The sequence below is a fragment of the Malaclemys terrapin genome, chromosome 9 (assembly GCF_027887155.1).
Source record: "Malaclemys terrapin pileata isolate rMalTer1 chromosome 9, rMalTer1.hap1, whole genome shotgun sequence".
In the NCBI taxonomy this organism is placed as follows: domain Eukaryota; kingdom Metazoa; phylum Chordata; order Testudines; family Emydidae; genus Malaclemys; species Malaclemys terrapin.
Window position 1 is genome coordinate 33,744,894 of NC_071513.1, and position 14,839 is coordinate 33,759,732.

Consider the following 14,839-nt stretch of genomic DNA (forward strand, 5'->3'; position numbering starts at 1 on the left):
TATTCCTAACCTTTGTTTCCTATCTTTTAACCAGTTACCATCTCATGAGAGGACCTTCCCTCTTATTCCGTGACAGCTTACTTTGCATAAGAGCCTTTGGAGAGGGACCTTGTCAAAGGCTTTCTGAAAATCTAAGTACAATATATCCACTGGATCCTCCTTGTCCCCTTGTAGACCCCCTCAAAGAATTCTAATAGATTGGTGAGGCATGATTTCCCTTTACAAAAACCATGTTGACATAACAACGAATTATGTTCATTTACGTGTTTGACAATTTTGTTCTTTACAATAGTTTAAACCAGTTTGTCCAGTACTGAAGTCAGCCTGTAATTGCCAAGACCACTTCTGGAGCCCTTTTTAAAAATTGGGGTCACATTAGCTATCTTCCAGTCATTTGATACAGAAGCTGATTTAAATGATAGGTTACAAAACACAGTTAGTAGTTATGCAGTTTCACGTTTGAGTTCCTTCAGAACTCTTGGGTGAATACTACCTGGTCCTGGTGACTTATTACTGTTTAGTTTATCAATTTGTTCCAAAACCTCCTCTAATGACACCTCAGTCTGGGACAGTTCCTTAGATTTGTCATCTAAAAAGAATGGCTCAGTTTGGGACTCTCCCTCACATCCTCAGCTGTGAAGACCAATGCAAGAATTCATTTAGTTTCTCCACAAAGGCCTTATCATCCTTTAGTGCTTCTTTAGCATCTTGTTCATCCAGTGGCCCCACTAGTTGTTTAGCAGGCTTTCTGCTTCTGATGTATGTAAAAAAAAAAAATTGCTGTTACCTTTTGAATCTTTGGCTAGTTGTTCTTCAAATTCTTTTTTGACCTTCCTAATTATATTTGCCAGAGTTTATGCTCCTTTCTATTTTCCTCACTAGGATTTAATTTCCACTTTTTAAAGAATGCCTTTTCGTCACTCACTGCTGCTTTTACTTTGTTGTTTAGCCACGGTGGCACTTTTTTGGTTCTCTTACTATGTTCTTTTAATTTGGGGTATACGTTTAAGTTGAGCCTCTATTATGGTGTCTTTAAAAATGTGGGATGGAAATAGGCAGTATTGACTTGTGGATGAGAAATGTGTGATCAGGAAAGATACTGTGAGGAAAGAGTTTGAGTGGGAGTAGGAATTACTTGACATTCATGGAGGAGAGCCTGGGGAGTTTCTGCGCAGCTTAGAAGGAGGGTACCAGGAGATGGTGGAGGAAAGAATGTGGTGGAAGGAAAAAGGGTGTGAAACCACTGTGGTTGAGATCAGGAAGGGAGAACTGGACCAGATGCGGGAGGTGGAGGAGAGGACAAATGCTGTAGTAGCATATTTCAGCATCTTTTCTGTGACCGTGATCAGACATTCACAGCCAATGTCTCTAACAGGGAAGAGATGGTATAGAATATTATATTTTCTAGTACTGTAGCAAACCAGCCTAACTCTTTGTAAATCTGCAGTAATGAATAGGTTAAGTCTAATAGTGTAGAGTTGTTGTGGGTTTTTTGGTTGTTGTATTCTACAAAGAAAATTATTTACTGTAAGATAATGACATGTTTACTTTTCGATTATACTGGTCTTTGGTAATATTCCCACTTATTCTGCATTTGCAGGGAACTAGCAGACTTTCTTCTTCCCATACATCTTGATGAAATATGGTATCCTGTTGGAATTCAGTACAGTTTCAATACCTTCATAACTTAATCGCAACATTTTCTTTTTGTTCCTTTGCCCTGATGCCGTTTAGGCTTATTTGCACAGAGAGACTATGGCTTCTGGCCAAGTTAAAATTGAGCTACAGAGTTCATTAATGCCTTGTAAATGTAACTTTTTAATGAACCTTCAGAAAATTAGCTCGGGTCAGCTCTAACCTTTTTTGAGTACAGCAGTGGTTTTCAACGCTGACCCCTGGGGGTCCACAGACTATATCCAAAGGGTCTGCTAAATGCTTTTCAGCCTGTGATCTGCGGATCCTTGAGAATCCACAAACTATTTTCTACAATTTCCAAAGGGGTCCGCACCTCCATTTGAAATTTTTTATGGGCCCGCAAATGAAAAAAGGTTGAAAACCACTGGACTAGTGGGAGGAAAGCTATGTCTAAAAAGAAATAAGTGGGAACCTGACAGCTCCTACTTTTAATTCCAGTTTTAACTCTTAGGTTCTCAGAGTACATCAGCCACCCACAAGTCATCAGATGCTTCCGTAAAATGGAGATAAATGTTACATCAGACTTAGGCCATTATTTATTCTGTGCTTTCTTGTTTATAAAATTGACAGTATGGGAGCAGGCATCTGGTTGTCTGGTATACAGGGCCGGCTCCAGGCACCAGTGCAGCAAGCAGGTGCTTGGGGCAGCCAACGGAGAGGAGTGGCATGTCCAGCTCTTCAGCAGCAATTTGGTGGTGGGTCCCTCTTTCCTTCTCAGAGGGAAGGACCTGACGCCGAATTGCCACCGAATAACGTTGCGGCGGCGGTAGAGCTGCTGGCAAAGTGCCGCCGATCGCGGCATTTTTTTTTTTTGGCCACTTGGGGTGGCAAAAACGCTGGAGCCAGCCCTGCTGGTATAGCTTCTCATTTTGCACGTATCCAGTCCAACTACACAGGTTAGGACTCACTAATAATTTATCCCATCCCTCAAAGAATTGCATTTAATTAAATGACAGGTTTCAGAGTAGCAGCCGTGTTAGTCTGTATCCGCAAAAAGAACAGGAGTACTTGTGGCACCTTAGAGACTAACAAATTTATTAGAGCATAAGCTTTCGTGGACTACAGCCCACTTGATATGCATCCGAAGAAGTGGGCTGTAGTCCACGAAAGCTTATGCTCTAATAAATTTGTTAGTCTTTAAGGTGCCACAAGTACTCCTGTTCTATTTAATTAAATGGGGAACATACATTCACAGTGATTTTAATTTATTTTCTGAAGGTCGAATAGCACACATTTTTTTGCACTTGTCAGATTCTTAGAGTGAAGTGGCTGTTAAAACAACAGTGGTGACACTCAGCATCATCCATTAAACATTACAAGAATTGTTTTATAACTCTGCAGTGTCGTGCCACTTGCATTTCCCTAGAAATGGGCTCTTGGTTGCTAAAAACAAGATGCAATAGTCCTCAAACTGGGACAGTGATTATTTTAAATAACACCTGATATAGGATGCTTACTTCTGCAAAAGGCAAGCTAGAAGATTGTCAAGTATAGAATTCATACTATGGTTGAACAATAAAATCAAAATCCTGACCACTTGTTTCCCTTGCCACTTTTGAAAGAGAAAGTATGCTAGCCTTGGCTTCCTGTTCTATGCCCTTTCTAAACCTAGTTTTACTCATGAGATGGTAGTATATGAGTGGTGGCTGGAGCAATGATCACATTTCTCTTACTATACCTAGTTCACCAAGTGTGGTTTGAGGATTGATTTGTTAATGTTTGAAAGTCACTCAGCAAGGTATAAAGTGTTGGTGTATGCATGCATTTTTTTCAAAAGTTACATCCTCAGTGCTTGATCCAAAGTGCACTGAAGTCAATGGTAGTCTTTCCAGTGACTTTTATGGATTTTTGCTCAAGGTCCTCATTTATTATGAAAAAAATAACTTATCTTAAAGAGTTTTGCCCAGTTCCTCTTCCTGATCTCAGTCCCGCTCTTCATTTGTTTCCAAGCATCTTCCTGTTCCCCCTCCTGCCTCTTTCTGTAGTATTCAAGTTATCACTGATTTTGAAGTTTCTAGAGACTGGAAAACTGACCTGGAAATTTTATGAAAACACATTTCCTTACCAGATTTGTGGAATTTTCATTTCAGATCATAGCTGGCAATACCCTATGAAAAGAACAGCCTTTCTTTACAGTATTTGAGCAGTTCTGTTGCGTCTCCTGGACAGAAACTGGAAGTGGAAAACCATTTATCTAACATTTCCAAACCTCATTAAAAGGCTTTTTGGAATTTGATATTAAAAATGGACAAAATGTTTGGAAGGGTTCTTATTTTATCCAAACTAGTTAATAAATATTTTAAGTATTTGTACAGCACCTAACACAATGTGTTTCTCATGAGGTTTGCCCTTAGGTAGTGCCACAGTAGAAATATTTACTACTACTACTAATTAATAATATATACAAATGTGTGTTGTTTATGCTGCTTAAAAGTAGAATAGAGTTACTTATACTTGTGTATATATGAAAAAACATAGCTTTCCCTCACAGAATATAAAACAAATATGCCCATTTTAATTGGATTTGATTCACACTAAATCTGGTATTTTTCCCCTCAGAAAAAAATCTATTCATTGTCATATTTAAACACTGAATCATGTTCAGTTGCCATAACATCAGCCAACACTGCAGGCAAATTACAGGGATGTGTAATTGTACAGCAGGGGTCAGCAACCTTTGGCACGCGGCTCGCCAGGGTAAGCACCTTGAAGGGCCGGGCTGGTTTGTTTACCTGCCGCATTCGCAGGTTTGGCCGATTGCGGATCCCACTGGCCGCAGTTTGTCGTCCCAGGCCGATGGGGGCTGCGGGAAGCGGTGCGGGCTGAGGGATGTGCTCGCCACCACTTCCCGCCAAAGGTTGCCTACCCCTGTTGTACAGTTTTAAAACAAGATGCCCCCACACACATGCAGCCATTATATAACCTACCATAATTAAATTCTCTGTTTATTTCAATGGTCATTTGAACTCAGCACTCTCAGTTATCAATACAAAGAGAAGATAGCTGAGGTAGCCTACAAACTATGTATTTTTGACATCCTTCATTTTAATCAGATACTTAAAATATATATTATGCTAGACAGCAAATCTTTTGGCTGATCACATTTCTGTGTGTCTAGGTATTTATACTGCACTCCTCGCCATGATCTGAGGCACTCAGATATGACACTTTTGTGATTCATTATGACATGTCATTAGGCTCTCCCATAACATGGCATGTCAGAGTGTAAACTTTCACAGCTACCAAAATAAAGATACTATAATAAAACCTGGCCCTTAATAGTGCCTTTTGTCAGAGGATGGTACTGAACTTCACAAAAGTGTATATTATCCCCCTTTTACAGATGGAGAAACAGACAAGGAGCAGGTATGTGACTTGTCCATAGTTACGCCATGAGTCTCTAATAAAACTCAGGTTTCTTGAGGCCCAATCCTGTGCTCTAACCATTGGATCATGCTGTTTCCCTCTTTGGAGTAATTTATGGGTTTATGAACCATCTCTGTCTTTAGCAGGACTGCTAAATTTGATTGCTGTCTTGAACAACACTACAGCAGGTAAAATTTCGTAGGAAAGTCCAAAACAGGAATCTTGTACAGAGGAACATATACAATGAGAAAATACACAGCTTCTATTGAGAGAACTACTGTTAATTAAGTGTATACTAGTCTGAATGTTGTAATAGCATACGCCTGGGAACACCTTTTATCAATTATTATTGTATATCAGCCTCTGTGTGAGGGTAGCTATATTTATTTGACCATTTATCTAGAAGATTTATTTAATGCTTCCAGCCAACATTCAGTTTAGTTCTTCTAGTTTTATTGAAAAATCTGAGTCAATGCCTTTCAGGAAGTCAGATGATGTCTTACTATTTACCAAATCTATTATTCTGCAGTATATAGCAAGACACTGCCAAAAATAGGTAATGACCACTTCAGTGTTAAGAAAAGTCTGCTGTTTGCTATTTATCTTAAGACCAATTATATGTGTGGGTAGGTATGATATACTCACACAAGACTTTAATAATGACTCTCTGGTAGTTGAAATGGCACCTCAATCCCTATACTCATAAAGTCCAAAACATTTATGAGCAGAGTTGAGCAATTATACACATTAGCAAGTTTGCAAAGTGGTTTGGAAATATCCAGTAATTTAACTTGGGAATATGAAGAGTCAGCAAATATAATTCTTCAAGGGTTCCTTTAAGCCACCTGATTGTAAAGACTTTTGATTTGGGGTCAGTCTTGCCACTTCTTTAGAATTCTCAGAGTTTAAGGGTCAATGAGCTATTAAGCAGCACATTCTTCTAAGCTCCTATTATAAAGAGCTTTAAGGAAAGGCGAAGGCAATCAGCCCAAAGCACGAAAGAAACCTCAATAGCACAGTGTTTAAAAAGTAGATGTTTTGGGGGAGCTTTCTGTTTGATTTTTTGTTTTGATAAGCCACACTTAAATTAATTGCAGTTGCTTTGTGGATAACAGATGTTATATTCATGGTACACCTCTACCCCGATATAATGGTGTCCTTGGGAGCCAAAAAATATTACCGCATTATAGGTGAAACTGCCTTATATTGAACTTGCTTTGATCTGCTGGAGCATGCAGCCCCGCCCCCGTGGAGCGCTGCTTTACCGCGTTATATCCAAATTTGTGTTATATCGGGTCGCGTTATATCGGGGTAGAAGTGTACATCCTTGATTGCCAAAATAAATGAGACGTGGCAATGTGGTCTAGTGGACAGGACACTGAACTTGAAATCAGGAGTCTGGTTTCTATTCCAGATTTTGCCACTGGCTTGTGGTTTGATGATGGGCAGGCCACCTCGTTTCTCTGTGCCTCAGTTTCCCCATCTGTAAACACTTTGAGATGTTTAGATGAAAATTGCTGTATCAGAGCTATCTATTAATTTTATATCTAATGTTATAAAAGGGCTTTCAAGAAAGGCTGAAAAAGTGCTGCTGTTCAATTCAACAAAGCATTCGATGCAATCTTGTTGGGATTCCTCACTACATTACTACTGCGTGAAAACCGGGTTATGTACTGAGTCAAAAAAAGACCTATCCCAGTGACCTCTGGAAGAGTGGACAATTCTGGTTGATGATCATTGTCTGAATTGTATGCATATGTCTTGTAATTTGTACCTTACAATAGAAAATGAGTGTTAATATGAATATGTTGGCTGAGCAGATAACCTGACACAATTTTTTTTCTCCCTTCAAAAGCACACAAAAGAGATGGGAAGACCCCAGAGCCCTTTGAAAGAGACAAGCCTGGAATCATGGACTCAGCCCCAGGTTGGTAGGAACCACATTATTGATAAGTTTCTCTGTTTGCCTTCCTTCCCCAATAATACAGTAGTGTTTGTTTCTGTGAGTCTTAACAGTATCAATTTGAGTCTCCAAAGAAGCACTTGCGTCTGATGAAGTGGGCATTCACCCACAAAAGCTTATGCTCCAATACTTCTGTTAGTCTTAAGGGTGCCACAGGGACCCTCTGTTGCTCTTTACAAAGAAGCACTGTAATGGTTAGCTCTCTGGTCTGTAGCATCACGTGACATTTGCTTTAGGTTCTTCTATGAGAGTCCCATGGTTAATGTGGCTGTTAGTGCTATGTTATCTGGCTAAGCCCTCTTAAGGTCTGCTTCCTTTTTCTCACCACCCCCCCTCCGCCGCCGCACGTTTCATACCCTAGAAAAAATGTAAGGATTTCAGCTCATGTCATTCATGGATTTTTTACCTGACACACATCATTATAATGGGGGTTGAAATAAACCAGTGACAAAACAGAAATTTAAAATTAAATCAGTATCCAAATGGTGTCTTAGGAAATTATGAACAGCTCATTAACTTCTGGGATAGAATTCTATTTAAGCCTACAGAATGACAGCTTAAAGTGAAGGCTCATGAATTTGACATATTAAATCTTAAGGTCCAACAGTTTGACCCACCAGAAAAGATGTGGTGCTTATTCAGATCAGAAGACAGGGAGATGGATGAATGGGAATATTGATATGCAACATTTACCTTCAGGAACACACAATACTTTATAGGATCCTATTTTGACATATTTACTTTGGCAAATCATTTATTACTAATTTGTGTATTATGCTAAATTTAGGAATTTAGAGCCATTTCCTTTATTTGTCTCTTACATTAGGGTTACCATATTTTAATTTAAAAAAAGGAGGACACTCCACGGGGCCCTGGCCCCGCCCAACTCCGCCCCTCCCCCAAAGTCCCCGCCCCAACTCTGCCCCCTCCCCTGAACGCTCCGCCCCCTGCTCCTCCCCCTCCCCTGCTTCCCACGAATCAAATGTTCACGGGAAGCCTGAAACAGGGAGGCAGCAGGTAAGCCGGGGCTCGGGTGCGGCGCGGTGTGGCGCGGCATGGCCCAGTCCGGCCCCACCGGCCGAGCGGCTCCCTCTGGCGGCCGGCCGGCCCAGGCCAAGAGGCTCTGGCCCCGGTGTCTCCCGCCTGGCTCGGCTCGGGCCCTGGGGCGCCGGCCCCAGCCCCCAGCCCCTCCCTCCCTATTTTCCCAGACATGTCTGGCTTTTTGGGATTTCCTCCCGGACGGGGATTTGAGGCCCAAAAAGCTGGACATGTCTGGGAAAATCCGGACGTATGTTAACCCTACTTACATATCAGACCTGCCTTCATATATGTATAAATACTGGAGGGTGAGTGAAGAGGACTGACCCACTGTAATTACAGTCCTCTTGTCTACCTGGTAATGTTTGCCTATATTTAGAGTTCCGCCTGATGTTTTACACTGCTAGCACTCCTCTCAAGCAGCTCTGCCTGCAATTATGGCCTGATTTTAAAAACGAATTATGTATTGGAGCCCATGACATTTTCCAATCTATTTACTGCAAGTGAATCCAGAAAATCCAACACAGGAACTCACAATTGGAACTGAAAGCCCACTTGTGTGCTCTCTTGTGTGAACTGTTGCAGTAAGTGAATGTTTACATGAGGCATGATGCTGACTGTTCATGCACCTCTGGGTTTGCTCTTTGAAAATCAGCATCTCATTATCTGAATACTTGATTGAGGTCTGATGGACATGGGATTGAATTACTGCTGATTTTGAATGATATGCTCTTGAACTGTGCTTGCATATATACAGATATCCCTGTTGCTAGGTAAAACATGTGCATGTGAAATGAAAGTAAAAGTCTTGAATCATTAGCTCCCAAAGCACAGGCCTCTAGGCCTCTAGGCTAAAGGAATAGTTACTAACAATAAGGATGACCTTTATCAGGGGGCAGTTGTATACACACACCAGCCAGTATGTTGCATTCACTCATGCTGCAAGGGATTTTTTAACGTATTATGTTTGCCATTCTATATCCACCTATCTCAGATTAGAAATAAATTCTTACTTTACTTTATATTTGCTTGTGTGACTGAATAGCTTTAAAAATGTAATGTTTTGGGCACTCTTCGTACTTAGTTATTTAGAAAAAAAACTAAACCAGATACAATTTTTATGAGTTTTTTTGTTTGGATGGAAGAAATGTGATCAACAAAACGTAAAACACTGAGGCCATTATCGTAGCAGAAAATTAAATTAGTTGTTAATTCTTTCATGGATGTAATTCAGGCTACTGCAAATCCCTCCTTAGACATTTTATATAAAGTGAGTGAAAATTCATGGTACGGATAAAGGCTTCGTCTGTTTTATGAGCAACGGGCAAATGGTACAAATGGTGCCCATAAAGCAAATTGGTTCCCAACTCTAAAAGCAAGCAGAATATGCATAAAATCTAGTGGGAAGCACCATAGGAAGAAGCAACTGCTATTTATGGGAATATGATATTTACATGGATGAATGAGTGCCCCTTTTCTAAAAAGGACACTCAACAGTTCTCTTGGAATTCATAGAAAAATTCACTAAGTTATTTGAATTATTTATTGAGAATTCAAAGTCAGCCACTTAGTAGCAGGTTGCATTTTATCAACAAAAGGAAATAAACCCTACAGCCTGTAGCACATCTTCAGTGTTCAGGGGCTAATCTGGTCACGTGCACAATCACTGAAGCAAAGACTACCACATGTGTTTCCCGATGACAGGAAGCAGAGACACAGGCCGATATTGGTGTTTGGACAGTTTTGCATATAGAGTGTAGCTTTAAGACAAAATAAGTGTTCTTGTGAGGGTGTTTCTTTATTTCCAGTTCCATTGTGGTTTTGGTCCTCCAAAACAAATTCCAGCCAATTATAGCAGTTATAAATAGACTCATGAGCCAGACAGTTTGAAATTCAATTGTCCTCTTCCAGGAAAACTGAATCCCAGCAAGCTTTCTCAGTGACACTTCATTGCACGGGTGGGAAAAGGGAGTCCTGTCAAAGCTATGGATTTGTGAGTCCGAATGCACTGTCAAAATCCTTTACCTCCACTATGACCCCTAATTAATTCAAACAGTTCTCTGTTGCTCTCACTATGAACCCAGTGATTTGAAATTGAACTTTCCTGTGTGGAACATAAAACATATGACAACATTAGAGGATGATTATATATAGTTCTTTGGTAAATTTTAGACAAGATTATTGCAGAGGAAGAGAGCGCCAGGAAAAAGGTACATTATAGCAGCTGCTAAGATGAGCTTGTCATCAGTTTATACACTGTTTTGAAATGTTAAATACCTGTATTGTTGTGGTTACGTTTTCTTGCTGCACTGCCTGATTAAACATTTGGCTGATAAACTGTGTCAAGGTTGTTCAAAACTGCGTCAGCTGCAGTTAAGAATACATGCAAATAGCCTAGTTTTCTGATGGTCAGCTAGACATACAGCAATTTAAAGTCAAACTAAGCTCTAGTGTTGGGTACTCTCATTTATAGTGTTTTACGTCAGTGTCATGGATTAAGAGATCAAGGGGGAGGGAGAATTAACTTAGAGCAAGAAAGAAGAATGCTAAGGGTAGATATCCAGTTTAATAGGATAAGTTATGGGAATAATGCCTGGAGTTGGCTAGGTAAATTCTGCAGCAGTGGGCACTTGCCAGCTTTTGCCAGTAAGGCCATTAGGGTATATCTACCATCACGTCAATTTCAGAATTTATTTGTGCATTATTAAACTTTCCTCTGTTCACACCCTTTGCACTGTCCCCACTCTATATCTAAAGTACCCAAGGAATTTCAGAGATGGTTGGCAGCATTACATGAGAGGAGGGAAATGAATGGCAGATGAATCTTTTTATTTATTACTTTTTAAGCACTTATCCTAACAACTCTAGGCACTTTATACCTTTAAAATGTAAGCAAAGGCAAAGAACAAAGATTTGTCTGGTCAAAGTCCAGGCTAACAAATATAGCATATAACCACTCTTAATGACCACCCCGTATCCCTCAGCCCATATTCTCAACCAAAACCCAGAAAATGATGACCCTGGAGGTCAACAACATCCCCTTCTCACAAAACACTTTAAAAAAAAAAGGACCTTTCTTCAGAAGGGTTAAATGTCCAGTGATTAAAATCTCACTTATAATTATTCCCAGCTGGCGTGTACATCATTGTGTGTTTTATAGACCTGGTAGTACAAGGTACGGGATGTTGGTTATTTATGACCACCTGATGCTGCTGAATGGCAGGTGCAATGAAATACATAGGGATAATTTTATCGAGTAAGTATGACCCTTTCTCTTTACAAAGCAAAATAAGGGAACTGTGTTTCTTTTTTTTTTTTTTAGTGAGCAGAATGTTTTAACAGGAAGGGGAAAAAAACCCACACTCTCACTGCAAGCCTAATTACGAGTGATGGAGTGTAGTATTTTTCTACACAGTTTTAGAGAATCACTTTTTAATCTTGGAACAGTGGATAACAACATCACTAATCCAATATTTTAATAGTAAATACATTTGATGATGGGAATTGCTACACTAATCTTATATCCCGCCACAGTACAGTTAAGAAATCCCCAGGGGTTTTACTAATCAGTTTTCATAAAGTAAATCAACTTGTGTAATTCTTATGCACTCTCAATGGCCTGTAACCGCAGACGGCGCTAGGCACAGAATTTTTGTCTTTTCCGTAAGCGTTTTGCACCCTAACCAGAAGCCAAGCCATCCCTCTCATGTTAAAACACACAGGGCAGGGTTTTTGGAAGGAAAATCTCTGAATATTCTTTCAGGGAGTTTGTCTCTCGTTGTGCTCTTGGGGGCTGGAGTTGGCTCCTCTTCTCCCCTCCCCCATTGTAGAAGGGGCCAATGCTGTGGATGTTGTGAAACCCCCATTTATGGACAGGTGGGGAGATCTGCTATGCTACAAAGTTCAGCACACAGCAAAAGACAAATATATCTCCCAAATTGAAAATATGAACCCTACTATTACTGTTAGATTACATATTGGAGGCATTTAATATTGATATATCAGCTCAATGGACCTCCATACCCTATCTGTGCACATAATAACCTCTTTCTTTGCTCTGTATATGAGTTCAGGCCCTGGACTTACTAGGTGATGAAACATTAGAGAATGTGGTTCATGAAGTTCAGCATGGAACAGTCATTGTTATTTTGCAAAACCATCAAAATTTAAATAATTAGAACTTGTATCTTAGAATCATAGGACTGGAAGGGACCTCAAGAGGTCACCTAGCCCAGTCCCCTGCACTCATGGCAGGACTGTGTATTATCTAGATCACTCCTGACAGGTGTTTGTCTAACTTGCTCTTAAAAATCTTCAATGATGGAGATTCCATGATCTCCCTAGTCAATTTATTCCAGTGCTTAATCACTGTCACAGTTAGGATTTTTTTCCTAAGGTACAACCTAAACCTCACTTGCTTCAATTTAAGCCCATTGCTTCTTGTCCTATCCTCAGAGGTTAAGAAGAACAATTTTTCTCCCTCCTCCTTGTAACACCTTTTATGTACTTGAAAAACTGCTCTCATGTCCCCTCTCAGTCTTCTCTTTTCCAGGCTAACCAAGCCCAATTTTTTTCAATCTTCCCTCATAGGTCACGTTTTCTAGACCTTTAATCATTTTTGTTGCTCTTCTCTGGACTTTCTCCAATTTGTCTATATCTTTCCTGAAATGCGGCTCCCAGAAATGGACACAATACTCCAGTTGAGGCCTAATCAGCACGGAGTAGCACAGAAGAACTATTTCTCTACATAAGTGGGAATGAAAACATCTTTATTTTAATGAAAAGCCTAATAACAACTGTACACTGTAAAATAGAAGATAATAATGGAAACTCTGATAGACATTTTTTTCTGGTGCTAACTAACGTGACTATAAAATGTGTGTGGTAGTTGGCCATCCACAAAGGCAAAAACCCAATCTCTTCTTCCAGGTGCCAGACACAGTTTCCGTTTTTAGTTGCAACTCCAGGTAATAGTAAAGAACCTGTACTAGCTATGTTTAATGCTAATCTTAATATAAAAATATTTTATCTGAAAAATCAAGCTATGGACCTGCAGGATGGGTTGGGAGGACTAATTAATTATTAATTATAACTTTGTCGAGTCTAGAAACTGAAATGATCAGTTTCCAGTCTTTAGAACAATAACAAAAATGTTCAGAGTAGTTTTCAGATAAATGGAAGCCACTTTGCACTGTAAATACTGATACAGACAATATCACCTAATTTTATACTGCAGATATATGAGACACCTAATGCCAGTTAGTTGTCAATCTGAAAAGGCTAACGAAATAAGATTTCTGTGGATGAATGTTCAGATAAATAAATAGCACTTTCTCATTCCTTTTAAAAAGCTATTTAGAAAAAATCAATCAAATAAATAAAATAAAATGAATCAATAAATAAAAAATATCTGTAGGAGTCAGTTACAGAGCTGTAAAATGCAACATTTCCTAACTTAATTTGTGTGTTCCTTTGCATTAATTGCAGGAGATTGTGGTGCCACTTACCTCATTCTAACTAAAGGGTAGTTGTTGGCAGTTTATTAGGTAACTAATATTGTTAAATATTATTATATATTGTCATTGGGAGATTTAGTTATTTGGAAAAGGAAGTTAATTTTCTAGCTTAAATCTGGAAAAGCCAAAAAAATCAGAGTCAAAAGTGAAACTATCCTCCTGTCCCTAACTCCCGTAAATGGTACGGTCACTTTAAGTGGGGCCTTGGAATATGATGGTTGAGTTTAGATGTACTGTAGAGTGCATGCTACATACTGAAATGTCTACGCTTAGTTAACTTGGCTAAGGATGGATTTTCATCCTTAACAATTATTTTTTTTTGGTCTGTTTTGAATCTAAATTAAAGCCTTTGTAAATGAATGCAGTTTTAGTTTCGGTAATTAAAATGAAGGCCCACACATAGAAAGAGCATGGCTGTTTGGGTAGGTCGCCCTCCATAATTATTTGTGTTTTTTTGTTATTGATCTACTGACATCTTAGTTCAGGCTTGAGTCTCCAGATAATTATAACTTAAAATGAGCTGCATGCCTTGATGAGCAACCACTCCAGAAATACAGTTAGTTGCAACATAAGAGGTTTCTCTGAGGCCTTAGTATTGCTGTTGCATACAGGCACTAAAAATTGGTCAATTGAGTGGGTCTCGAGCAGCATCAGCAAAAGAATCAGCAACAAAGAATCAGCAAAAAAAAAAAAAAAAAGGTCATGAAATCAGGAGTCTTCTGTGAGCACTTAACTCCTTATTGATTTCAGCAGGGGAGGCCATTACGAAGAAAAAATCCCATTTTGGTTCAAGTTTATCTATCAGTTTCTCAGACCAGCACATAATTATATGATAAAAACTGTCCCATTTCAGCTAAGCCACAATTCTATTATCAGCTGTTAAGAGCTAATTAAAATAAATGAGTGTTTCATAGACAAAGATTCCAGTGAGTTTGCCTCTGGTACGTCAGCACTGGCAATTATTAGACCTTTTCTCCAATTGTCTTGATACAACGGGTGATATAAATTAAAGCAAAGCATTTTCAAGGGAGGGAGTAAGTCCGAAGATTGAACAGCTGCTCTTTTGCCCAGCCATTAACTTCATTCCCGCTTCTCCCAGGGTTATGGGAAGGTCTATGTTAGACTTCAGTACATAATTGTTTGCAGTGTTGTTGTAGCTATGTTGGTCCCAGGACATTAGAGATACAAGGTGGGTGAGGTAATATCTTTTATTGGGGCACTTCTGTTGGTGAAAGAGACAAGGTTTTGAGCTACACAGAGC

General features: G+C 39.5%; 1 protein-coding gene across 2 annotated transcripts in view; it reads left to right on the top strand.

The window, feature by feature from the left end:
• Nucleotides 1-14,839, top strand: part of PCDH11X (protocadherin 11 X-linked) — a 1,037,556-nt gene that overhangs the window by 491,600 nt on the left and 531,117 nt on the right. For both annotated transcript variants that reach the window (XM_054039435.1, XM_054039436.1), the window contains exon 5: nucleotides 6,917-6,988. In XM_054039435.1, the coding sequence (XP_053895410.1) occupies nucleotides 6,917-6,988 (72 nt within the window). The remainder of the gene's footprint in view (nucleotides 1-6,916; nucleotides 6,989-14,839) is intronic.